Source organism: Amphiura filiformis, chromosome 3 (assembly GCF_039555335.1).
Source record: "Amphiura filiformis chromosome 3, Afil_fr2py, whole genome shotgun sequence".
Lineage (NCBI taxonomy): Eukaryota > Metazoa > Echinodermata > Ophiuroidea > Amphilepidida > Amphiuridae > Amphiura > Amphiura filiformis.
The window spans coordinates 57,223,488-57,245,249 of record NC_092630.1 but is presented as its reverse complement, the minus strand read 5'-3'; the positions used below and the strand labels follow the sequence as shown (position 1 = coordinate 57,245,249).

At 37.8% G+C, this 21,762-nt stretch overlaps 2 protein-coding genes across 2 annotated transcripts; both read left to right on the top strand.

The window, feature by feature from the left end:
- Positions 1-2,027: 2,027 nt before the first annotated feature.
- LOC140147357 (uncharacterized) lies at positions 2,028-3,377 on the top strand. Its single transcript, XM_072169135.1, has one exon. It carries the CDS (start codon positions 2,028-2,030, stop codon positions 3,375-3,377), a length of 1,350 nt encoding a protein of 449 aa, XP_072025236.1.
- Positions 3,378-3,479: 102 nt separating this feature from the next.
- On the top strand, positions 3,480-4,037 carry LOC140147356 (uncharacterized). The gene has a single exon (XM_072169134.1). It carries the CDS (start codon positions 3,480-3,482, stop codon positions 4,035-4,037), a length of 558 nt encoding a protein of 185 aa, XP_072025235.1.
- The last annotated feature ends 17,725 nt before the right edge of the window (positions 4,038-21,762 follow it).

The window sequence follows — 21,762 nt, the reverse complement described above, 5'->3', positions numbered from 1 at the left end:
ATCATCCCTATATCTTCGTGTCAAAAATTGCCGTGATAGTACGGCGAATCCTCTCGTTTTTCAAAAGCTACGCATGGCGATTTTGTTCGAGATAGGCCGAGCGACTTAGGCTAAGCATACCATTTACACGATATGAGATACCACAGAGCCTGCCGCAGAGTTTCTATTCTACGATTTGCGCATGATCAGTACCACATATGGTGTTGCCATTATAGAAAATTCGATTTGTTGTCAGGTAAAACGCAGATTTGTTTCCAATACACAAACTCGAAATGCAATACACTAATTAGCGGGGCCTTGCTGTTTGCTGTGGATATATTTTAATGCATTTTATAAGTAAAGATTTTGAAATCAAAAGTCAAAATTATGATATATTCAACTGTTTGAGAAATGAATTATATAAAGGAACCCGTGTAAGATCCAGGTGCTGTATCTATAATACAATGTACATTATCGACACACTATACCACTTTCTTTATCTGCGCCAATAATAGAATATTGATTTCAATCGAATTGAATACATGTCTCCATTTTGAGTTTGTACTCCACCACTGATGGACCGATTTCTAGCCAATCAGATAGGCCTCCTTTTCTTGCGTTCGGTGAAATACCAATCGCCCGTCGCTCACCAACGGAGTATTAAGTTTATATTTATAATACTGGGTGTCGACACTGTGCCAAATATGTTTGTGTATAATTATTATCAGTCATCCAGGTATATAAAATATCAAATTGATAATATAAATCTGGACTTACTATTTTTTTAAGCCCACCACTGCACACTGAGACAAAAACTAGTTCACCCTAAGGACAAGGTCCCGAAAGACAAACAGAATAACCTCGTCTATGCTATTCAATGTACAGACAATGGGTGCAAGGACTTGTATATAGGGGAAACTAAGCAACCGCTGGCCAAGCGCATGTACAAGAGCGAACGCATCCGGTTGTGGAGACGACTCTACTCACATTTCAACAGTACTATTATACTATAACCACACATTTGATAACAAAGTCGTTGTCATATTGGACATAGAATCGCGGTGGTTTGAAAGAGGTGTGAAAGAGGCTTTTTTGATATGTGAAGCGGGAGGACCCATCTCTGAACAGAGGAGAAGGTCTTCGCCACAACATGGCGGGGTCTACAGTTCTGCTATCCAAAAGATCCTGCGACGTCTCAGTTCTGTGACCCCGTCACGGATCACTGACCAATCGCCGCCGAGAAATCAGACGGCTTGAGGAAGCATCCAGGATAGGATGTGAAACGTCGCAAGTCAAAAAATAGTAAGTCCAGTTGACTATATTTTAATTACCAATTTGATATATGTAGGTATCACATGTTCGTCGTATCTCTTGAACAAAATCACCAGGACCGTTCCATAAAACTCTATATTTTTTCACATACTAGTCCAAGTTAAACACACTTACGTGCAGGCGTTTCGATAGCTACCAGCTATCTTTCTCAATGCTACTGTTGATGTGATGATCGTTGAACAGTTGTTGTTGATCGCTGCTTGGCAAAGGAGTTGCCAGACGATTTTTCATCGACAGGTCGTCAAAGATATGACTTAGATTGTACTGGCCCTTGTCTCGTTTCATTGTGGTGCCTTGTTTTTTGATGGTGATGGCCTCCTTTATCCATCTTGTGTATTTATCACTCTCTTTACCAACAATCTTTGCCTCCTCCCAATTATGATTATTAAAATGGTATAGCAGTTTACACCTCGCTATTGAGACGTCCTGCACCGTCTGACGGTGCTGAGTCTCAATAGCACACCCAACAGCGCCCCCACGTGTTTATTGGGGCTGAAGAAAGTCTAGCGAATTGCAGACAGAAAGCTACCAAAAGGTGAGCTAATTTAGCTGTTTGAGAATAAAGATCTGTTCAATATGGATTTACCGCAGCAAGAACATTTGTTTAAACGTGTGGAACATGATTATGGAAAGTTTTTCCTACACAAAGCGCGCTGTTGGGAAACATCGGCGAGGAAATCTGCTCGGTGGAAAAATCATCTGTGTTATCTATTGAGATGCCGGAGCACAGGACTGACCCCCCTAGTATAAAATTGAAATCATCGGTAAAAGGGATGGAAGCGTCTAACATCTTGAAAAAGACTGAATCGAAACTTCTAGGGGAGAGGATCAGGCAGACTGTTTTTACGTTAGGAGTGATTAAACGCCAGTATGAGGAGTTGGAAACAACAATTAGATCTCACGTTTCGCGCGATTTGGCCAATAGATTGGCGGAAGTAGTGGAAAGGTCGCGTAATCGGAACACCGGAAGTGCAAGATGCGTCAAGTATTATGATCGGCTACGGGAAAAGTCATCGCCTGTGTTGGATACCACGTTGAGTCAACAACAAGAACGTTGGGTGGTAAATAAGTCGGATCGTGAGTTGAATGACGACGAAAAGAGCCTGTTAGCTAAAGGTATGAACTATGCTGTTTCCCCCACATCTATCCCCACCATTGATTTGATCACTGGTGTTGAACTGGCATGTAATAAGCTTACTGATAAGACTGAAAAAGACCAAGTCAGAGCCGAGGCTGTGAAAGTCATAGGATCTAGTCATGCACCCAAAAGTAACTTGACCCCTGGTGAAAGAAAAGCCATGAAAAATCTCCGTACTGATGAGAGTGTTACTATATTACCCAGTGACAAAGGTCGGTGTACAGTTGTCCTTAATACCACAGACCATAAGCAAAAAGTTGATGATCTGTTGAGCGATGCTAACACTTATACCCTTCTCAAGCGAGACCCCACTAGGAAGTACAAAGAACAATTAAGAGGGATCTTGAAAAGACTTTGTGATAGTGATCGTATTACGAAGGCTCAATACTACCTTCTCATGCCCTCGTCTGATACTGTGCCTCGCTTTTATGGCTTACCGAAGGTACACAAACCATTGTCCCCTCTGCGCCCCATCGTCTCGTCAATTGGGTCGGTCACTTACCAAGTGGCAAAATTTGTTGCGGACATTATTGCACCACTAGTAGACCAATCCCCACATCACATTAAGAACTCTGCGGATTTCGCTGAAAGAATGGGGAACCTCACACTACATGAAGGTGAAATCATGGTGTCGTACGATGTTACCGGACTGTTTACTAACACTCCAGTTCCGGATGCCCTCCGCGTTATCAGGAGGAGATTGGAGGAAGACGTCACCCTCCCTGATCGCACTACACTGTCTGTTGATGATGTTATGGAACTTCTTACGTTTTGCGCCACCTCCACATACATGATGGGATTGGGCAAAATTTACCAACAAAGAGAAGTTTTCGCGATGGGATTTCCGGTCTCGCCGCTCGCATCCAACATTTTCATGGAATGGTTTGAGGTCCGCGCACTAGATACTGCTCCCCACGTACCATCCTGATGGGCCCATTACGTCGATGATACTTTCGTTGTAATTCGCGAGGAATATATCGACGAATTCACCACCCACATCAACAATATTTCGCCCACCATCAAGTTCACTATGGAACGGGAGGAAAACCATCAGCTTCCTATGCTCGACACCCTTATTCACAGAAAGGACACTGGCTCTACTAAAATTACCATCTACCGCAAGCCCACACACACCGACCAGTATCTGCTTATGGATTCGCACCACCCACTTCAACATAAGTTGGGGGTCATCAGAACATTGGTTCATAGAGCAGAGTCATTAGTCACAGAAGAAGAGGATAAAGTCCTGGAGTCGGAAAAGATCCAGAAAGCGCTAGGTGTGTGTGGCTACAAACGGTCACATTTCGCAGTTGCAAATACACACAATCCTCCCAACCGTCAACCCTCCACTACTGCTGTTTCCAAGGGTTCCATCACCCTTCCTTATGTTAGGGGAGCGTCTGAAGGACTTCGCTGCATTCTGTGCAAACGCGGTATACAAGTGCATTTTAAGCCAAGAAATACTCTTCGGCAATTCCTAGTGTCACCAAAGGACAAAATCGACAAGACTGAAAAGTGCCATACCGTGTACAATATCCAGTGCCAGAATTGCAATGCCGCTTATATCGGCGAGACCAAGCGCCCCTAGGCATCAGAGCTTCAGAGCATAGGATGCTAAAATCCTGGATACAGACCCTTATGGGGGGATGGGGTAAATCTTAAGTCTACCCCCCCATAAGCTTACCTGATCCATGGACACATTTTATGAGCTCCAACCAGTGCCCTAGCCCACGTGCCACCATATACTGATGTCTCCTACATCTGGCACTGAGTCATTGCATACCATCATGATTGTAAACATTACCTGGGTTACCAGTAGTGGGATCATCAGCTTAGTCTACCCCCCACCAACACACAAACAGTAAGCTTACCTGATCCAGGCGCCTATTTCATGAGTTCCGACCAGTACCCTAGCACCATACTGCAATGTCTTCTCTATCTGGCACTGAGTCATTGCATGCCATTGATGATGTAAGCTTACAAAATATTATGGTTACATTGCATGGGCCTAAGTCACTCTACGAAATGGAATCTTTCACTCAAACACACATTTTGGGTCATAAACTCACCTTAGCACTGGTATACTAGTAGCAAATGTTGCAGTTCTCTTCAATTTTAGCCTTTAATTACATAAATTCAGTCAATGCACTTCTTCGGTGAATCCAAACACGAATTAGGCACAGGGCTAACTTGCTCAATCAAAAGTTGAGACTCACACACACAGCTCCATTCAGATCTCACACCACCAAATCAGAGTCCCATAGAGATATGTGCTAAATTTGCCTTAAGAAAACGTCATTTTTTCTTCACAGGAGCGACTCAGTTTGAAGCGACAGCTATGATGGTTGAAATCAGCCCTTGCCTGATCCCTCTGGCTGGGAAAAAATATAGGTTGACCGTCATTATTTTTTACGACTGGCCCTCAAAGTCTACGATGTCTGGGAATTTCCTATTTTTCAGGCCAAACCATGCCGGTGTTTCTGTAAAGAAAAGGCTGCTTAAAATCATTAAAAGTTATTCGATCTCTCCCATCTGTGGTACACTTGCAGGAATTAATATTACTAATCATGACCAATCCAAATTTGGCTAAAATTATGCAAATTTCTGCTCATTTTAATGCTTAAATTTTCTCTGCTTAAAGTTTTTCTGAGAAGTGAAATTCAAGGGCGCACAACCATTATACTATTTGGTGGTGTGAAATCTTCATGGGTGGGCAGAGGAGTCCGGGAAGCGGCTCACATCAGACAGAGCAGGAGTAGCTTGAACAGGGACGGCGGCCGGTACTACCTACCAGTAGTTTACACCTCGCTATTGAGACGTCCTGCACCGTCTGACGGTGCTGAGTCTCAATAGCACACCCAACAGCGCCCCCACGTGTTTATTGGGGCTGAAGAAAGTCTAGCGAATTGCAGACAGAAAGCTACCAAAAGGTGAGCTAATTTAGCTGTTTGAAAATAAAGATCTGTTCAATATAAAAATGGTATATCATTTGACTTCAAACGATATCCAGAAGCGGGGTTATGGTTTGTTGAACTTTGCTCCTTCAACAAAATGGTAGCTTTTTTTTCGTTTCTACATGTGTCTCTTTTTCCATATTGCTGGTAATAAATATCAAACAATCGTATTGGCGGTCATTTCAAATCATCCCCAAGTCAACGAGGTTCAAGAATGTCCTCTCATTGTTAATTGTTGGTTATACATACCTAGACCAAATACAATGCTTTGTAACCCACCACTTGAACAGGATTTAGCCAAAGCAAACAAAGACCAGTGCTATTAAGAATTCTATAGACACCTAAGGTAGAAGCTTATTATCCTCTTCAACAATAGGATTATTGATTGTTTTAAAAGGTGTTTGACTATCAAAATGAGATCAACTTGAGGTACCAATGAACACTACCTTTATTCACATTTTACACTGTAACACGGTCACATATACAATAATCAGACATATTGGTTCTTGGCTACCGGCATAAGTAATTGTTTTTAGAAGTATGGTAAGAAAAGCACGGTGCTATTGACACTTCATGTGTAGGATGTTAATACTACATCTTAACTATAGCGCCCTCAAACAAGGTAACTACAGCATTAAAATAACAATACGCTATTTTAATAACAATTGGACACCTGCTAAATAGGGATTGTCATATCCAGATGTAATAATCCTGACCTTGTTAATATAAAGAAGCGCTCAAACGTGATGAAACTACTGCTTATATTGATGGGATTTTGTTAAAGGTGGATGCGGCGTTGTATATTTATGGTTGACATGTTTTGACTCCGATTGTCGTATTCACCCCATGTGCAAAAATGAGTCCATACCAAAGAGGTTAGATCCAACCAAGAAAATTATATATAGCAACTGGAAGTGGTGATATGTATACTGATGCATGGCCGCAAACGTAACCAGCCCAGCTGAAACATAAATATGTAGTTAGGATAACAAAAAACGACTGGTAAGCAAGTCTATAAGACTGTACATAATTATACACCCCATGGTGGAATACACTATGGCAACAATATCTTTTATGGTGAAATCCATAGGGGTATAAAGTGTTCACGTAACAGGATTAATGTGTCAATATGATAGTTTAGCTGATAACAGGAGAGCTATAGGATTCGGGATAGTTGCCCCCCCCCCCAACCTGGAATTATTATGGGCCTCATAACTTCTAAATTGTTGGTCTAAAGTATATAAAATTATACATATTTAGAATGGAAATGACTTGATGAATCCATCTGAGAGGTCAAATTTGGGCAAAAATGCTCACTTTTGCAAAAAAAATTTAAAAACGGGTTTTGGGTCCAAACTTTTTCGGTCCCCGTAACCAAAAAAATGAAAAGTTTTATTAATTTTTAAAAACTACATAAAAATATATAAGGCCCGTTTTTTATTTTTTTGAATTTTGACCAACTTAGTCAAAAAAAGACTTTTTATGATTTTTGGTGAAAATTGTCAAAGTTGGTCAAGATTCAATTTTTTTTAAATAGGTCCTAGATATTTATATGTCGTTTTTATAAATTAATTTTTAAACAATCACAAGAAATTATTTGTTACGGTGACCGCAAAAATGGGGCCAAAAACCCGTTTTTTGAGATTTTCTCCAAAACTAAGCATTTTTGCCCTAATTTGACCGAACAGGTGGATTCATCAAGTCATTTCCATTCTAAATATTTATACTTTAATATACGGTATATACTTTAGACAAACAATTTTGAAGTTATGAGGCCCAAAAGTTAAGACAAGGGTTAAGACGACCCTTAAATTCAACTATCCCGCATCCTATGTTATCAGCTAAAATATCATGTTGACACATTAATCCTTTTTACGTGAACCCGGGACGTGAACATTTTGTACCCTATGGATTTCACCATAAAAAGGATACTGTTGCCATAGTGTAGTCACCATGGGGGTGTCTGTTGTGTAGGGGGTTAGTGTGTTCAATTTTGGTTAGGTTTTAATTTGTTCCTTGTATTTTCTCACACATTAACCCATCCTATTGTAGCCAAATAGTTCAAAATAATTTAATTTCTAAAAAATGTTTTAAATAACTGAAAAATTCATAGTCATCGATTGAGAAAACTCTTTCGATGACTATGATAAATATTGTGAATTATCATCAAATAACGTGTATAAAGGTGGTTCAACCTTACAGTGGACATTAATAGACACAGAATAGGATGTATACTATGAAATCAAGACCATTTTAAGTAGACATTTGATTGTCTACAACACATAACACAATATGATTTTGTTCATACAACACCTATCTCCGCCTGTTATTGGACTACTCTTACACCTGAGGTGGTGTCAATTGCGTCATGTATCATATCATGTATGTTGTACGTGTGTTTCAAGCCATTAAAGACATACCTTAAGGTGATATTGATACCAAGTTGGAATATTGGAAATAAAAATTGGGGTGTTTTTTCGGAGTCAAAATGACAAGAGGTCAGAGACAAAAAGGTGAAGGAAAACAATTAAATTAAATCAATCGTAACATTAATATCGAGAAAGTTTTTTACATAACATGTATGGGATGTTGAAAAGTGCAACATTATTTTAAAGCATCATTTTTGAAAAATGTGATTATTTTTGACCAATACAAAAGGATTTTGATAAGGGATAACTTTAGTAGGTTAGCAAAAAGATGTCTCTAATCACAGGTTTTAAATTTTTCAAATCAACAAAATGAATGTCAAGTTATGCAAAGAAATGTTTTGCAATTCCTAAATTGATTTTACCATTTTTGAAACACCGGATCAATAAAACCTTCTAGAAATACCCCGTACATGTCAATGAATCATTATTTTATACTGCAAGATGATTGCATGGGTAATCGTATATATAAATATTAAAGAAACCAAAAACACCATTAAATCGATCAAAACATTGATATTGAGAATGTTTTCGTACATTAAATGTATTGTATGTGGAAAAGTGCAACTTTTTCTGAAAGCATCATTTTTAGAAAATGTGATTATTTTGGCCAAAACAAAAAGATTTTTTAAAGAAAGAACTTTGGGAGGGTTAGAAAATAATTCCTTTATTCACAGGTTTTTAAATTTTTCAAATCAACGAAATGTATGTCAAGTTATTCAAAGAAATGTTTTGTAATTTTAGGGGGGAGTTATTTGTTGTGAACCCTTTATGAAGTATTGCTTCGCAGAAGTATTATAGTCATAGCAATCAATACATTCAGAAAATACAAAATTGGATTTAGTAATCATTCTTTTTGATTGTAATGTGATTGTAACTAACATTGTACTGTACATTGCGAATAAATATATTTTAAATAAAATGCCATGCTTTTAAGGGATCTGGAATGAGCGTTTTGAGCGTTTCGACAGTATTTTTTGTGGGACATGAGAGCACATCAGACATATCGAATGCATTCTGAATACGGAGAATGTCTTTCTGATATCAAATAATTTTCCTTTTTGAAATTCACGATATAATACAAATTTTATGACAAATTATTAAAATTTGATATTTTTCACATTTTTGATATATAACAGTCTTCGAAGTAAATTTTATAAATCTAATGACATATACTTAAAGTGTGTGTAGCTGGGAGGAAAAGCCGCCGATCAATTGAAAATTTTGACCTTTCATATTGAAGATATGGATTTTTTTCCCAAAAAGACATAATTTTTTTGGTGTTTGGGGAAAAAATCATATCTTCAATACGAAAGGTCAAAATTTTCAATTGATCGGCGGCTTTTCATCCCACCTACATACCCTTTAAGTATAAATCATCAGATTTATAAAGTTTACTTCGAGTACTGTTAAATATCAAAAATATCCATTTTTAATGATTTGCCATAAAATGTGTATTACATTGCGAATTTCAAAAAATCAAAATTATTTGATATCAGAAGGATATTCTTCGTATTCAGAATGCAATTCGATATGTCTGACGTGCTCTAATGTCCCACAATAAATACTGTCCAAACGTTCATACCCAACCCCTTAAGGGATTGCAGGAGCCATATTTTTTTAGTTTTAGCCATTTAATTAAAAAAACTGTAGTGTACTAAATATTGGTAACTGGTAAAAGACAGAAAAAGCAAACAGACACAAATTTGGAGTTATGAATGAAAGAGTTAACAGGACGATCAAGTTATGGACAAAGGTCAGGTCAAGGTCATGCGAGGTGAATTGAATATAGCTTGAAAGATTGTTGATCACAATTCTGCGCCAAACTTTATAAAGGTCATTTGAGGTCGACTAAGTATATATTGTTAGATTGTCAGCCTCGGTCATTTCAAATATTGAGTTTTGGTTTTGGTCATGTGGTTTCCTATTATCCTGCCTAAGCTCTTGAGTGACGTCATTATCGATATCTATGTCTATACCCTTTGTTAGAAACTTAAAACTTGTAGCAAGCCGTTTCTGTTTTCAATTCAGTTTGTTATATATATAATCGGATATCAGGTTTGAAGTTACCTTGATCAAATTATATAAAACAAGTATTTAAATTTCGCAGTGCAAAATCAATCTACATTTAAAATCATGATTTAGTTTTGGAATAGCCTAAGCTTATTTCACTGTGAAAAAAATTTAGACCATCGAAATATTTACAACGATATAATAAAAGAATACCCTGAGAATAGACACTTCTCTATTTATATGTATATCACATGCATAGGATCGATTTAATATAAAGCTATAAAACTGCCAATATCTAGGCTGGTTTAAATAGACTTTTATTTGTTACTCGCAATGAGAAGAGAGAAAGAGAGGGGAAATCGAAAGGTGAGGGGACCGTCACTCAGAAGATCCGTCACTCAGGAGGCCCACTATTCAGAAAATCCGTCACACAGAAGGTCCGCTCGGGTTTGTTTTCATTTAAAATGACCCGCTATCCAGAAAACCCGCTAATCCGAAAACCCGTTAATAAGAAGGCCCGCTACTCAGAAAATATTTTCTGAGTAGCGGGCCTTCTTATTAACGGGACCTTTGCATAATTACTCCCTCTACATTATTCTGACAACCCGCCACTCAGAAACCCCAGTTCTTAGGGTCAGTGTTAGGGCTAGCCTGCTACGGTTAGGTTAGGGCTAAGGTTAGGGTTAGGGCTAGGGTTAAGGCTAGGGCTAGGGTTAGGGTAAGGGCTAGTGTTAGGGTTAGGACTATGTTAGAGTTAGGGTTATGGCTAGGGTTAGGGCTAAGGTTGTGGTTAGGGCTTGGTTTGGGGTTGGGGTTAGGGTTAAGGTTAACTCAGTTCTTTCAAATGATTAAAACAGCCCACTTGTCAGCCCACTATGTAAGTTTATAATTAGGCCTATTTAATGATAAATGAACTACCACTAAATGTTCTTGTCGGTGCTACAGTGCAAAACTTCTCTTTAACGTTACATTGAAATAATAATTACATTGTAAATTGGAACTGACACCAATTTTTTTCAGGAATATCTTGTTTCAAGATTTCTTCGGAAATACATCGATTTGGAGCGTCAAATTGCAGGATGATAATGAGAAAAATACGATTCATTTTATGATATCAAAAACTCATCAACAATGAGAAAAATTGGGGGTGGATGATGCTGTTGATAGGGTTACGGACCTTTAATTAAGCCTACAAACATTCATTATTAAACTTTTTGAATTCTGTAGGAGCAGAAGAATAATACTTTCATATCTTATTTATACCATTTCTGTAGCATTGTTGCAGCAATAAAATGATTTAAATGAGCCATGACATATTGTCCTTCACATAACATAATTGCAGCGTAACGGTGTATGAATTAATATAAGAATAGTAAAAGGAATAATACTTTTCTATGTACTCAATTGTCGATCCACCGACTTGGTAATAACAAAAAAGAAGTATTGATAGTCATGACAGTGAAGATAACTGACCTGGGGTGTCAGTGTCACCTTACATTCCATTAGCCATTCAGTATTCAAGAGTAATATGATGCAAAGAGATACAGAGTCGGCTAATGATTTCAAGACGAGTGCAGATACAAATGTTTCTTGGACGTTAGAAACATTTTATCATTCGGGAAACTATATTGACGGCATATGCAATTTATGCAACTGATTAAGTTAATTGCAAATAATCGTAATTGCAGGATATCTGCATCATGATTCATGAGCTAAACCTACGTTGCTGAACCATACACAATAAGTGGTCTTTGCAAGTAAGTAACATTTTTATTTTATCATATTTTGTATCTTTAAGGACTCGGATATCGACGTTTTCACAGTATATTTGTGGGACATGAGAGCACCAAATTGCGTTCTGAATACGAAGAATGTCCTTCTGATATCAAGTAATGTTATTGATTTTTTGAAATTCGTGATATATTACAAATTTTATGGCAAATTATTACAAACAAAATATATTTTTGACATTTAGCAGTCCTCGAAGTAAACTTTATAAATCTAATGATAAATAAATCCAAGTAAGGTGAATCATCCACAGTAAACAGTGCTTTAATAAACCACCAAGTCTATTTAAAGTGCATGTATGTAGCTGAGATGAAAAGTTTGACCTTTCGTATTGAAGATGTATTTTTCAAAAACAATTTGGGAAACTTTATGTATATCTTCAATTCGAAAGGTCAAAAGGCTTTTCCTCTTAGATACACTCATAGAAAAAAGGTGCAAGTTAGAACCTTTTATCTCCCGTATACAGCACCCAAACCAATGTTTATGTTCTATAAAGAGCCTTGAAAAGTTCTATAAAGAACCTTATTGGTGGGACAGGTGTAATTGACACTTTTTTGTGTGGAAAGATCATAGAAACTCTTTACATAATTCATTGTAACAGGTATAGAATTAAATGTAGAAAAACAGGTTCAATTCAAATTTTATGCATATTAATTAGCTAATTTGCATATTTAATTAGCGAATATTAGCCGTTTTTCAAAAATAATGTAGCTCTACTATACAATGTCCTATTGAGACACTTGAGGTGTCAAAATAAAGCTCTTGCTAAGATCTAGTGCATGAGCCTATTTCCAGTAACATCAGACAGGGTAGGAGGTGTAAGACCTATGATTTTGGGAAAAAATGATAGCTTGTGTGTACCAATTTTGGCATATTTGGTCATCTGATTTTATCAATATCCAAGAAACATTTCAAAGTAGGTTCTTGCACTAGATAATGGTATAAAGAACATAACTGCCAACTTTCAGGTCTATAGTACAATTTGAAATCTTTGACCTCTGAAATATATTCCAGGACACTAACATCATCATCATCCGCAGCGAACTTCAGAAGCGGAGATATATCTAATCATATGCGCTGCCATTTTGGCGGCCATCTTGGATTCCAGTGTAAATGAAGACATAAGTGTGTTAGATTTGTACAAATTTGAATTCTCTGACCTCTTAAACCTATTCAAAGATACTAGAATCATCATCATATCTGCTTCAGAAGCGGAGATATATCTATTCATATGTGGTGGCGGCCATTTTGGCGGCCATCTTGGATTACAGTGTGAATGAAGACATCAGTGTGTAAGACTTGTGCAAATTTGAATTCCCTGACCTCTTAAACCTATTCAAAGACACTAAAATCATCATCATATCTGCTTCAGAAGCTGAGATACAGCTAATTATATGTTGTGGCAGCCATTTTGGCGGCCATCTTGATAAAAAGAATTCCCCAAAGTGGATGTTGGTGGACTTTGGATATGATATTCTATGATACCTTCTGCTTCTTCAGTGCAAAAATCAGCTTTGTACCAATTTTTTCCGGGTCAAAATGTCCAACGACCATACTAATAGTCGCGCTAAAAGTCGATCGATACATTTTAAAATCAGCACAATTCAGATATACACCTTTTTGCTATGAAATTAATTTTCTCGGTCAAATATAAAGCATTTTTTTTTTTTTCTTCAGTAATGTCAGTTAAAAACATAGTGCTTGGATATGCATTTTTTTTAAATCCTGGTGTTAAGGGTTACTACACCCCTGCCAAATTTTGTGCCTATTTTTGCATTTTTCTCAAAAATTATAGCGGATTGGTGACAAGTAAGATATGTATATTATAGGGGCAAGGAGTACAACTACTGCACTGGAAATTTTATTTCAGCACAGACAACAGTTTTGGAGTTACGGTCAAAAATGAGGAAAACCAATATTTGATCAATAAATCAATAACTACTTGCCTTGAGTTGCTGAATTTTCAGTGCTGTTGTTGTAATCCTTGCTTCAGTCTATAACATACATATCTTACTTGTCACCAATGCGCTATAATTTTTGAGAAAAATGCAAATATATGCACAAAATTGGCCAGGGTTGTAATACCCCCTTAAAATTAGGTATGAAATTGTGTCGTTTAGTGTAAGATTTTTGAATTTTATAGGCCTTACATCCGTCCACGAGCTTTTTTCGTAATTCATTTTTTAGCGTTTCAAACTAATATAATTCGCTAAGGAAAGATATTTCCCACCTCTGTAAAGCACATCGTGTGGGTCCATCTATTATTGTTTTGTCAGAATTTCCGTTTTGATTTCACCTTTTTTCACGTCATGCTCCTAAAATCTCAAACTCAGTACTTTATATCGAAAGCAAGCAGCATAAATAGTCGATAATTCCATTGCTCTAATCCAGGTCTCTTGAAAGCAAGGATTACTCGACGAGCGGTTTTGTAGCCCAAATCTCCCATTTGGGTGCTTTGGTAAATTAAAGTGAATTGTGGATATTTGCTTCCGTGATCATGGTGATAGCCTGCAATGGCAAATTATAGTTTCCATGATTATGTCGACCATTTGTCTGTTTGTTTGTTTGTTTGTATGTAGGGAAACTTTGGGGTGGTACTCAACACATTTTAAATATGACTTATTGTTGCCACAAATGTGTTTGTTTTTCCTTTAGGTTATTTAATAGGTTTTTTATAAACTTCCATGTTTAACCTTGTATTGTTTTAGCTGCTTTCTTATGACTTTCGCTGGTTTTCCAAAAGCAGTTTCAAACAAACACAAACAAAAGGCACCATACCCAGTCACATTCATGCCAATTGAAGTACCGGTAGGTCAAGTATTAACATCCAAGTTATTCTGTTTTTAGGCAAGCACTTTTAATTAATTGCTTGAACAGGTTTAAGTTAACAATGATTATGAATGATGGTTCTTATAAGGCACAATCTCTTCCGATGAGGAACTCAAAGCGCGTAAAGCACGAAATTGACAAACAAACATAAAAACAATCAATTTACAAAAATTGGTTTTGAGCTGGCGTTTAAATACGGTAGCGAAAGTCTGGGGATGTTACGAAGGTTATTTTGAAGTGTGTTCCAAACAGTTTGCTTGATAAAACATACAGCGTAATATTTATGTTTTGTAAATGAAAGTTTTGTTTAAAATATTGCCCAATTGCATGTAAGATTGTTGATTTTTTGTCAACAAGTTGTTTTGAGGAGAAGCAAATTTCATCACATTGGTCCGATGATCACGGTGATGATGAAATCAAATAATTAATCACTCACAGTGTCATAGGAGCGCTAGGCCTGGGAATTTCTTTGCTATATTGAAGTTCTGGCAACACTGTAGCCAGGCCGGTCTTCATAATGCACCCAGGGATATCGATTTACAATGCCTCAGATTTCACGCGTTGATTTTGAAAAAAATTTCAGCCGGCAGTAAAAAATGGTGAAATCAAAACGGAAATTCTGACAAAACTATGATATATCGCTCACGGTGATGTGCGTTAGAAAGTTGGGAAAAATCCTTCGTTAGCCAACTATATTACTTTGAAAATCTAAAAGGTTGATCCAAAGAAAAAGGCTCGCGGGCAGAGTTGAAGCCTGTCAAAATCGAAAATCTTACACTAAATGACTGAATTTCACGCCTAAGTTTAACACTAGGATTTGAAAAAAAATACAGTATCAAGCATTACAGTTTTTCCTGACATGTACTGAAAAAATGAAAATTATTGCTTTTCATTTGGCCGAGAAAAAAAAAATTACACTGAAAAGGTGTAACTCAAACATTTTTTCATTTGAATACCAAATTCGATCGTTTGTATTGCCTCATTAAATGACTGAGTGAGCCTTGCAGAACAAAAGAATCGGTTGTCCTGCGTTGAGACTGTAGTGCTATTACCGAAAATCTTTTTGCATGGATGGATTCTGTATCACAAATAAAGCCATCTCAAGACGTTTCGATTGAAGACTATAAAGTGCATAATATGTCAGGCGTGTAACAGGTGATAAAACTCGCTGTATAGTCATGTGTGGAGCCGGTGAAGCACATAATGATCATGTAAACAAGAGGCTAAGGCCATTTGATTGAGACGCACTTGGTTATAATGTGACTTATCAAGAAATAAGAAATAAAAAAAATCCATGAAACCTGTTCCAGAGACAATTGTACTGTACTAGGTGAATGTCGGGCAACCTCTGACCATGCTGACACTGCGCAGAGTTTTTCTAACACTGGTGTTGTTCTGCTATGCTTCTTGGTCTTGAGTCTGAAGATTCGATTTTAATAATGTCTCTACAATTGTTTTCATGGTACGAGGGGCGGTTAAAAAAGTTCGTAGAACAAGGTATACTACTTTGTCGCACGGTAATGAATTTGGTCTCATATGAAAGCGTGTTCCTTCAAAACATTACTGCAAATATATTCGATTTTGCATATCCCTGTATATGGGCAGGACACCCTGCAGAGGAAGCCTACCTCACAGGGTCATCACAGAAATTTCTCCTGACGGTGGTGAAAACTCAAATGAAATTGAACAATGTACAGTTGCTGTAAATGGTGATGAAGTCCTTGATATTCAACAGCAACAAAATGATCATTAGAGTTCAAGGATGGAATGAACGTCCTTGAAGATTATCCAAGGTCCAAATGACTTGCTGATATCACCACTAATGATACACATGCTGGGGATTGCTGGTACAGTGACATTGATAATGATAAAAGAACTAAACTATAAAGATGAGATAGCCAAAATATATGACAACTCTAATGAAAGTGTTTTCAACATAAATGCATTAACATTTGAGTATTCCAGGGTGTCTTCTGGATGGGGGTCCCAGAATGTTCATGCACAAAATTGATACCAGTTGACATAATCAGGTCCACACCTTCTATACATCTATATTTGGCTAAAGGTGCGACATACATTATAATTATATTAACTGGGGTTATGAGTCCGTTCAGTGGAAGCACCTGAATCTCCCACCCATAAGACGATCATCACTCGGTCACCATAGTTGAAGGTCTTCATCGCTGTTTTCTGAGATTCAGGGAGAAGAAGGTTCATGGTAGGAATGGGACTGTTCTCGGATTTTTGTCCTGAGCCCTATTCTCAGTTTGTCAAGCTGGCATTCACGACAGAGAGGTCAGTTATTAAAGCAACCATATTGTGGTCGTGACATGGCCTCCAGTTAGTGAAACCTATTTTAGAATTTTATAAGTCCTACCTTCATAATATCAGGTTTAGTGGTGATCAGTGCTGGTGAGCCTTCACTGAAGAGTGCCGCATGGAGCAATCGGAAGACTTCCATTTTGTTGACATAGAAGGTTCCAAGAAAAATTGCGATAGGTGCATCAAGGTATGCAGTGACCATGTTCAAGGGTGAGATAGAAAGAATTTGGCTAGTACTCTTGCAAGTACGATAGGGTCCACAACTTATAAGTTCCCCCCTAATACTTTTTAAAATAAGTCGAAAAATATTTTACAAAATGCAAAAATGTAAAAAGGCCTGTATAGCCCTATTTGTTTTACACATGTGGACCAATTTGTAGCGTCACACATCATTGCGTTCAGTCACAATGGTTAATTATGTAAGAAAGACTACTAGGAAAGACTAATTGACTGTTGGAGAATTCAATTCAATTCAGTACCCTTCAGGCAAGTCAAAAAAAACCCAAACCCTTTTTTGTTACAATGATCTGGTCACGGAACATTAGGGATGCTGCTCTATTGAATACATGATGTATGATAAGAGGAGTTGCACCATAGAGCAATTCCCGGAGAGGGCTCAACTCATTAGCATGAGGCGCATTGATATGTAAATAGCGTATTGTTATTCAAATTTGTGCCCTGGTGTATTGCGGGCGGTAGTCATGTTATGCAGATGGGGCCTGCATCCATGCCAAATTGATAAGTGAATACGTATAATCACCTTTCTTTATTAACTATAAGCTGGTATATTTCGTATACCGTTTCGTTATAAAAGAAAGGCCAAATATTAAATGTATCAAGTGTATACACTTTGAGATTTACATGCCTTTTTATCGTCTGAAGTGCGGAGCTCCAGCGACTGAAACTACAGCTAAAGCCAGTTGGTGGCAACGCGTGGCCACACCCGGCTGCATCATAGAATCCTATCCCAATAATATGGAATTTTATCGAATACATTAGAAGCAAACACGGTTCGTCTACATTTAAAAGACATGTTAATTAACAATGATATATAATTGAGTGTACACAGTGTCTTCCAGCTATGTCAAAGCAACAATGGATCTTAAAATGTTCAAGGACATTGATTTATTCGATTTCCGGAATACGCAGACTGTGACCAATCAGAAGTTGGTTCATTTTGGTGTTGTGTATGCATAGCTGAAATGGCACTATGATGTGAAATTCTTTACATACATTTAAAATACTTATTCACTCCGGAAGCCAAGTACCAAAATGTCTGATAATTGCAGATTGATAATTATTATCACGCAAGGAAACGAATAGAAACACACATTCAAAATGGCGCCAAAATGGAAGGTCAGATGTGATGTCAAATATTTTCTATACTTCAAATTCTACATGTATTTCATACCTTACACCTGTCACGCATTTTCTTCGCATTACTGACAGCAAGTCCTTATTTCGACACTACTATTGCAAACAGTCATTTCCAAATTAATTTTGTAGACTTTGGGAATGCCATTTCATAAAATCGGATCGTTTTCGAGTGTTTTGTGCCCAGATGTATTGGGGCGCGCTATACTCTCGTTGAACAGACAAAGTTCGTAAAACTAACGGCGTCAGTATTCGCCAACTTGATCATGGGGTCGAATATGAATTATTCATAATGGTTCATAACGGATCGATAACTGGCCTCATTTTCTAGATAGCAAACCAACGGGATTTGTCATTCGTTTGCGTGCTTGATAGAACAACCGTGAATTTAGTGTCACCCCCTTGGTTGCACTGCAGTCACCCGGAATGGAACTGAGCCATGCATACTGCAGTTACTGTCCGTTTTCCTATACACAATACACAGTGCTCTCACCATTGAGCTGTGACCTGTACAAATCGTGCCATGTTAGAAGTATAGGCATTTGCCTAGTTAACGTCAATGTGTGAAAAATAACCGGCCAATATTAAAAGTACTCTCAAAAAACTTCTAGCAAATATATTTCTCTAACATGACCTAAAATTACAGCTAGGTTATAGATGTTCAGAAATATTCGTACTTTGGTAAAATAGTGAGTGAGGGCAAGGCATAGCTAGCCAACTCCCGTGTTAATTGAATGGAGATTTTACCGAAAATTTTAGTAAACGGACCGCTCACTTCTGAAGAATGCCACACGAAAACGGTACAAGCTACATTTAAAGTTCTCTCTGTTCGATCATCATGATGAGTTTCCTATATAGTATGCCGAAATTGGGTACTGTAGGTGATTGACAAAGGGTCGTACTTGGCTGATGAGTAAGTGACAGTGAACATGAAAATCAGCGCCCATAACCCAAGTTAGTAGCGGAGTTAGTGGAGGCCGTCGCGGGACTGATTATTGATTATTGAAGTGCTTTATTTGGTCATGAGAGCGCGATTTAGGGCATGAAAAAAAAACTGGGACACTTTTGGAGACATCATCATCATCATCATCGTCATCATCATCATCATCATCATCATCATCATCATCATCATCATCATCATCACGATTTTCATCACAAAACAAATATAATGCATAAGAAATCGTTTGTTTTAGAGCTTGATGATGAAATAAAACATCACGGTTTTCATCACGAAACAAAGTAATACATAAGAAATCAATTTTTCGTGAGTGATGAAATAAAACATCACGATTTTCATCACGAAACAAAGTAATACGTTAATAAATCGTTTGTTTTAGAGCGTGATGAAATAAAACATCACGATTTTCATCACAAAACAAAGTAATAGGCCTACAAAAGAAATAAATTTGTCGAGAGTGATTAAATAAAACATCACGATTTTCATCACGGAACAAAGTAATACATAAGACATCGTTTGTTTGATTGCAATCAACCGCGACAGTTCGTCTCACACACATAACAATGCACTGCGATCAAATCGGTTGATGACAACATTTGATTGAATGGACTGCACTGCGCCATGATTACGGTGAAGGACATCGGTTCAAATCCTTTGTTTGGAGCATGGAGCCCAACGCACTGAATGGTCTATTGTTCTATTGTGTCCGATTTGAGCGCTGACATATTGGAAAATGTTGCCAATCAATATTCATGAGAGTGTACATTCAACGTCCAATTTTCGAAATTGGGTGACTTGTGCTTGGCAGGTGTAAAATACATCTGACTGGGCGTTTTAAATACGTAACGCATAAAGGCATTGGCATTATCGAATGGCTGCCTATAGTGCTGTTAGTGTTAGGGGGGGGGGGCTGTGTTTAGTTTCTATAATAATTATTATAAGGCCTACATTTATTTGTCATTCATTTCTTTTCCTTTCTCTGTACTTGCTAAAGTATCACTCCCTCTTCTTATCTCCCTTCCCTTCTCCATCCCCTCTTACGTTTTGTACCCTCTCATTCCTATCATTTTCCTTACCTTTCTATTTATTTACGTCTATTTATTTATTTCTCTTTATTTCTTCCTCTTTCTCTCTTCCTCCAGTCCCCTCTCATTCTCCATATCCCCTCCTTCAACCTCATCCCCTCCCAAGACCTCTCACAGAAGAGCTGCCCCCTTCAGTACGCCACTGATTATGACATTCTCCTTCTTAAAATAAAATAAAATAAAATCTCAATTTGTAAAACAACTTTTATATAGGCCTATACCTGTATACTTTATGTTACATGCATACGTAGCTCCCGGGACGTAGCTATTTAATACCATTATAGACATGGCAGCCATGATGTGTAATCATTCAGCAGGCGCATTCAATTTATTTAAATGAAGCACCTAATGTCAGTGGGGTTACAACGAACTATGCATTAGCGGCTAATGTGTGCCTTTTGTGCTTACGGCTACTCAATCACACCCTTGGGTTTATGTATAACAAAAGGTACTTTTCATTCAATTAAGCGCTTTCACGCGACTTGCATTTGATCACTTATTGACAGTAGCCTGCTAGGTAAAGCGTTAATACACTGTCGGGTCAGCTTACCGATTTAATGGTGGAAGCCCTTTGTCCCAAACAAAAGGTACCTTTCGATGAATAGCTTGTCAGATTTCAAATCGGCACAAGGTTTCAATGCGTTACGTAATCTATTTCCTCTCCATCTTATAATAGCTCCATGATGGAGCCAATCAATAATTTCACGCACAGCCTCTATGCAAATTAGAGTTTACACACGCTGCAGCTGGGGTGATCGATCGAAGCTGGTTGCCGTTAGTGGTCGAATGCATGAGCTTATTTGCTTTACTGAATCGATTTACTGGATTAATTTCCTGTTAACTGGGTTTAATGCCACAAAGGTCGAATCGGGTTTGCCGTGGACCATAAGTGCATCATGGCAGTTCTAATATAATGATTCATGAGCGGATATGGATTGTCAATTGGGGGTGGGGTGCATAGGCTAGAATTGGCTGCATTTAGGCTGATTTGGCATGATATTTCATGATGCAGGGGAGACTTGTGCCGGATTTAGCTTAGTTAACCTTCCTAATACAGCTTTAGCACATTATTACCTTCTCAATAGCTCTATTCAACTTTCGTAACGTAACCGTCGCTGAGTCAACTTTCCTAACATCCGAGTGCTAGTACCCCGGGGGAGGGCACTTAACACAAGTGACCATACGGATATGCTCCCCGGAAAGACCCCCCTTTTTGGATTTCACAGCTCCGAAAGAGCTATATTTGACCAAAATAGAGCTCCGAAAGACCGTTGGTTTTGATAATTTCAGCTCTAAAAGACCCCAAAATTGCTTGTTTGAGCTACGAATATACGACATACTTTTTTCATCATTACATGGTCATTAATACCAAAGACACAAAACTGAGATTTGCGGAATGTCTCCACACCTGAGGTGTGTATAATATAATAGCGGATATGTTTTGTATAACGAATCCACATAGCTGTGTACGTCCCCAAATAGAATGAGAAGGTTAATTTAAAGGTTCTATCCTCATACATGATAAAATAAAATTTATGTCATACCGAAACGTCCAACTTTCCTT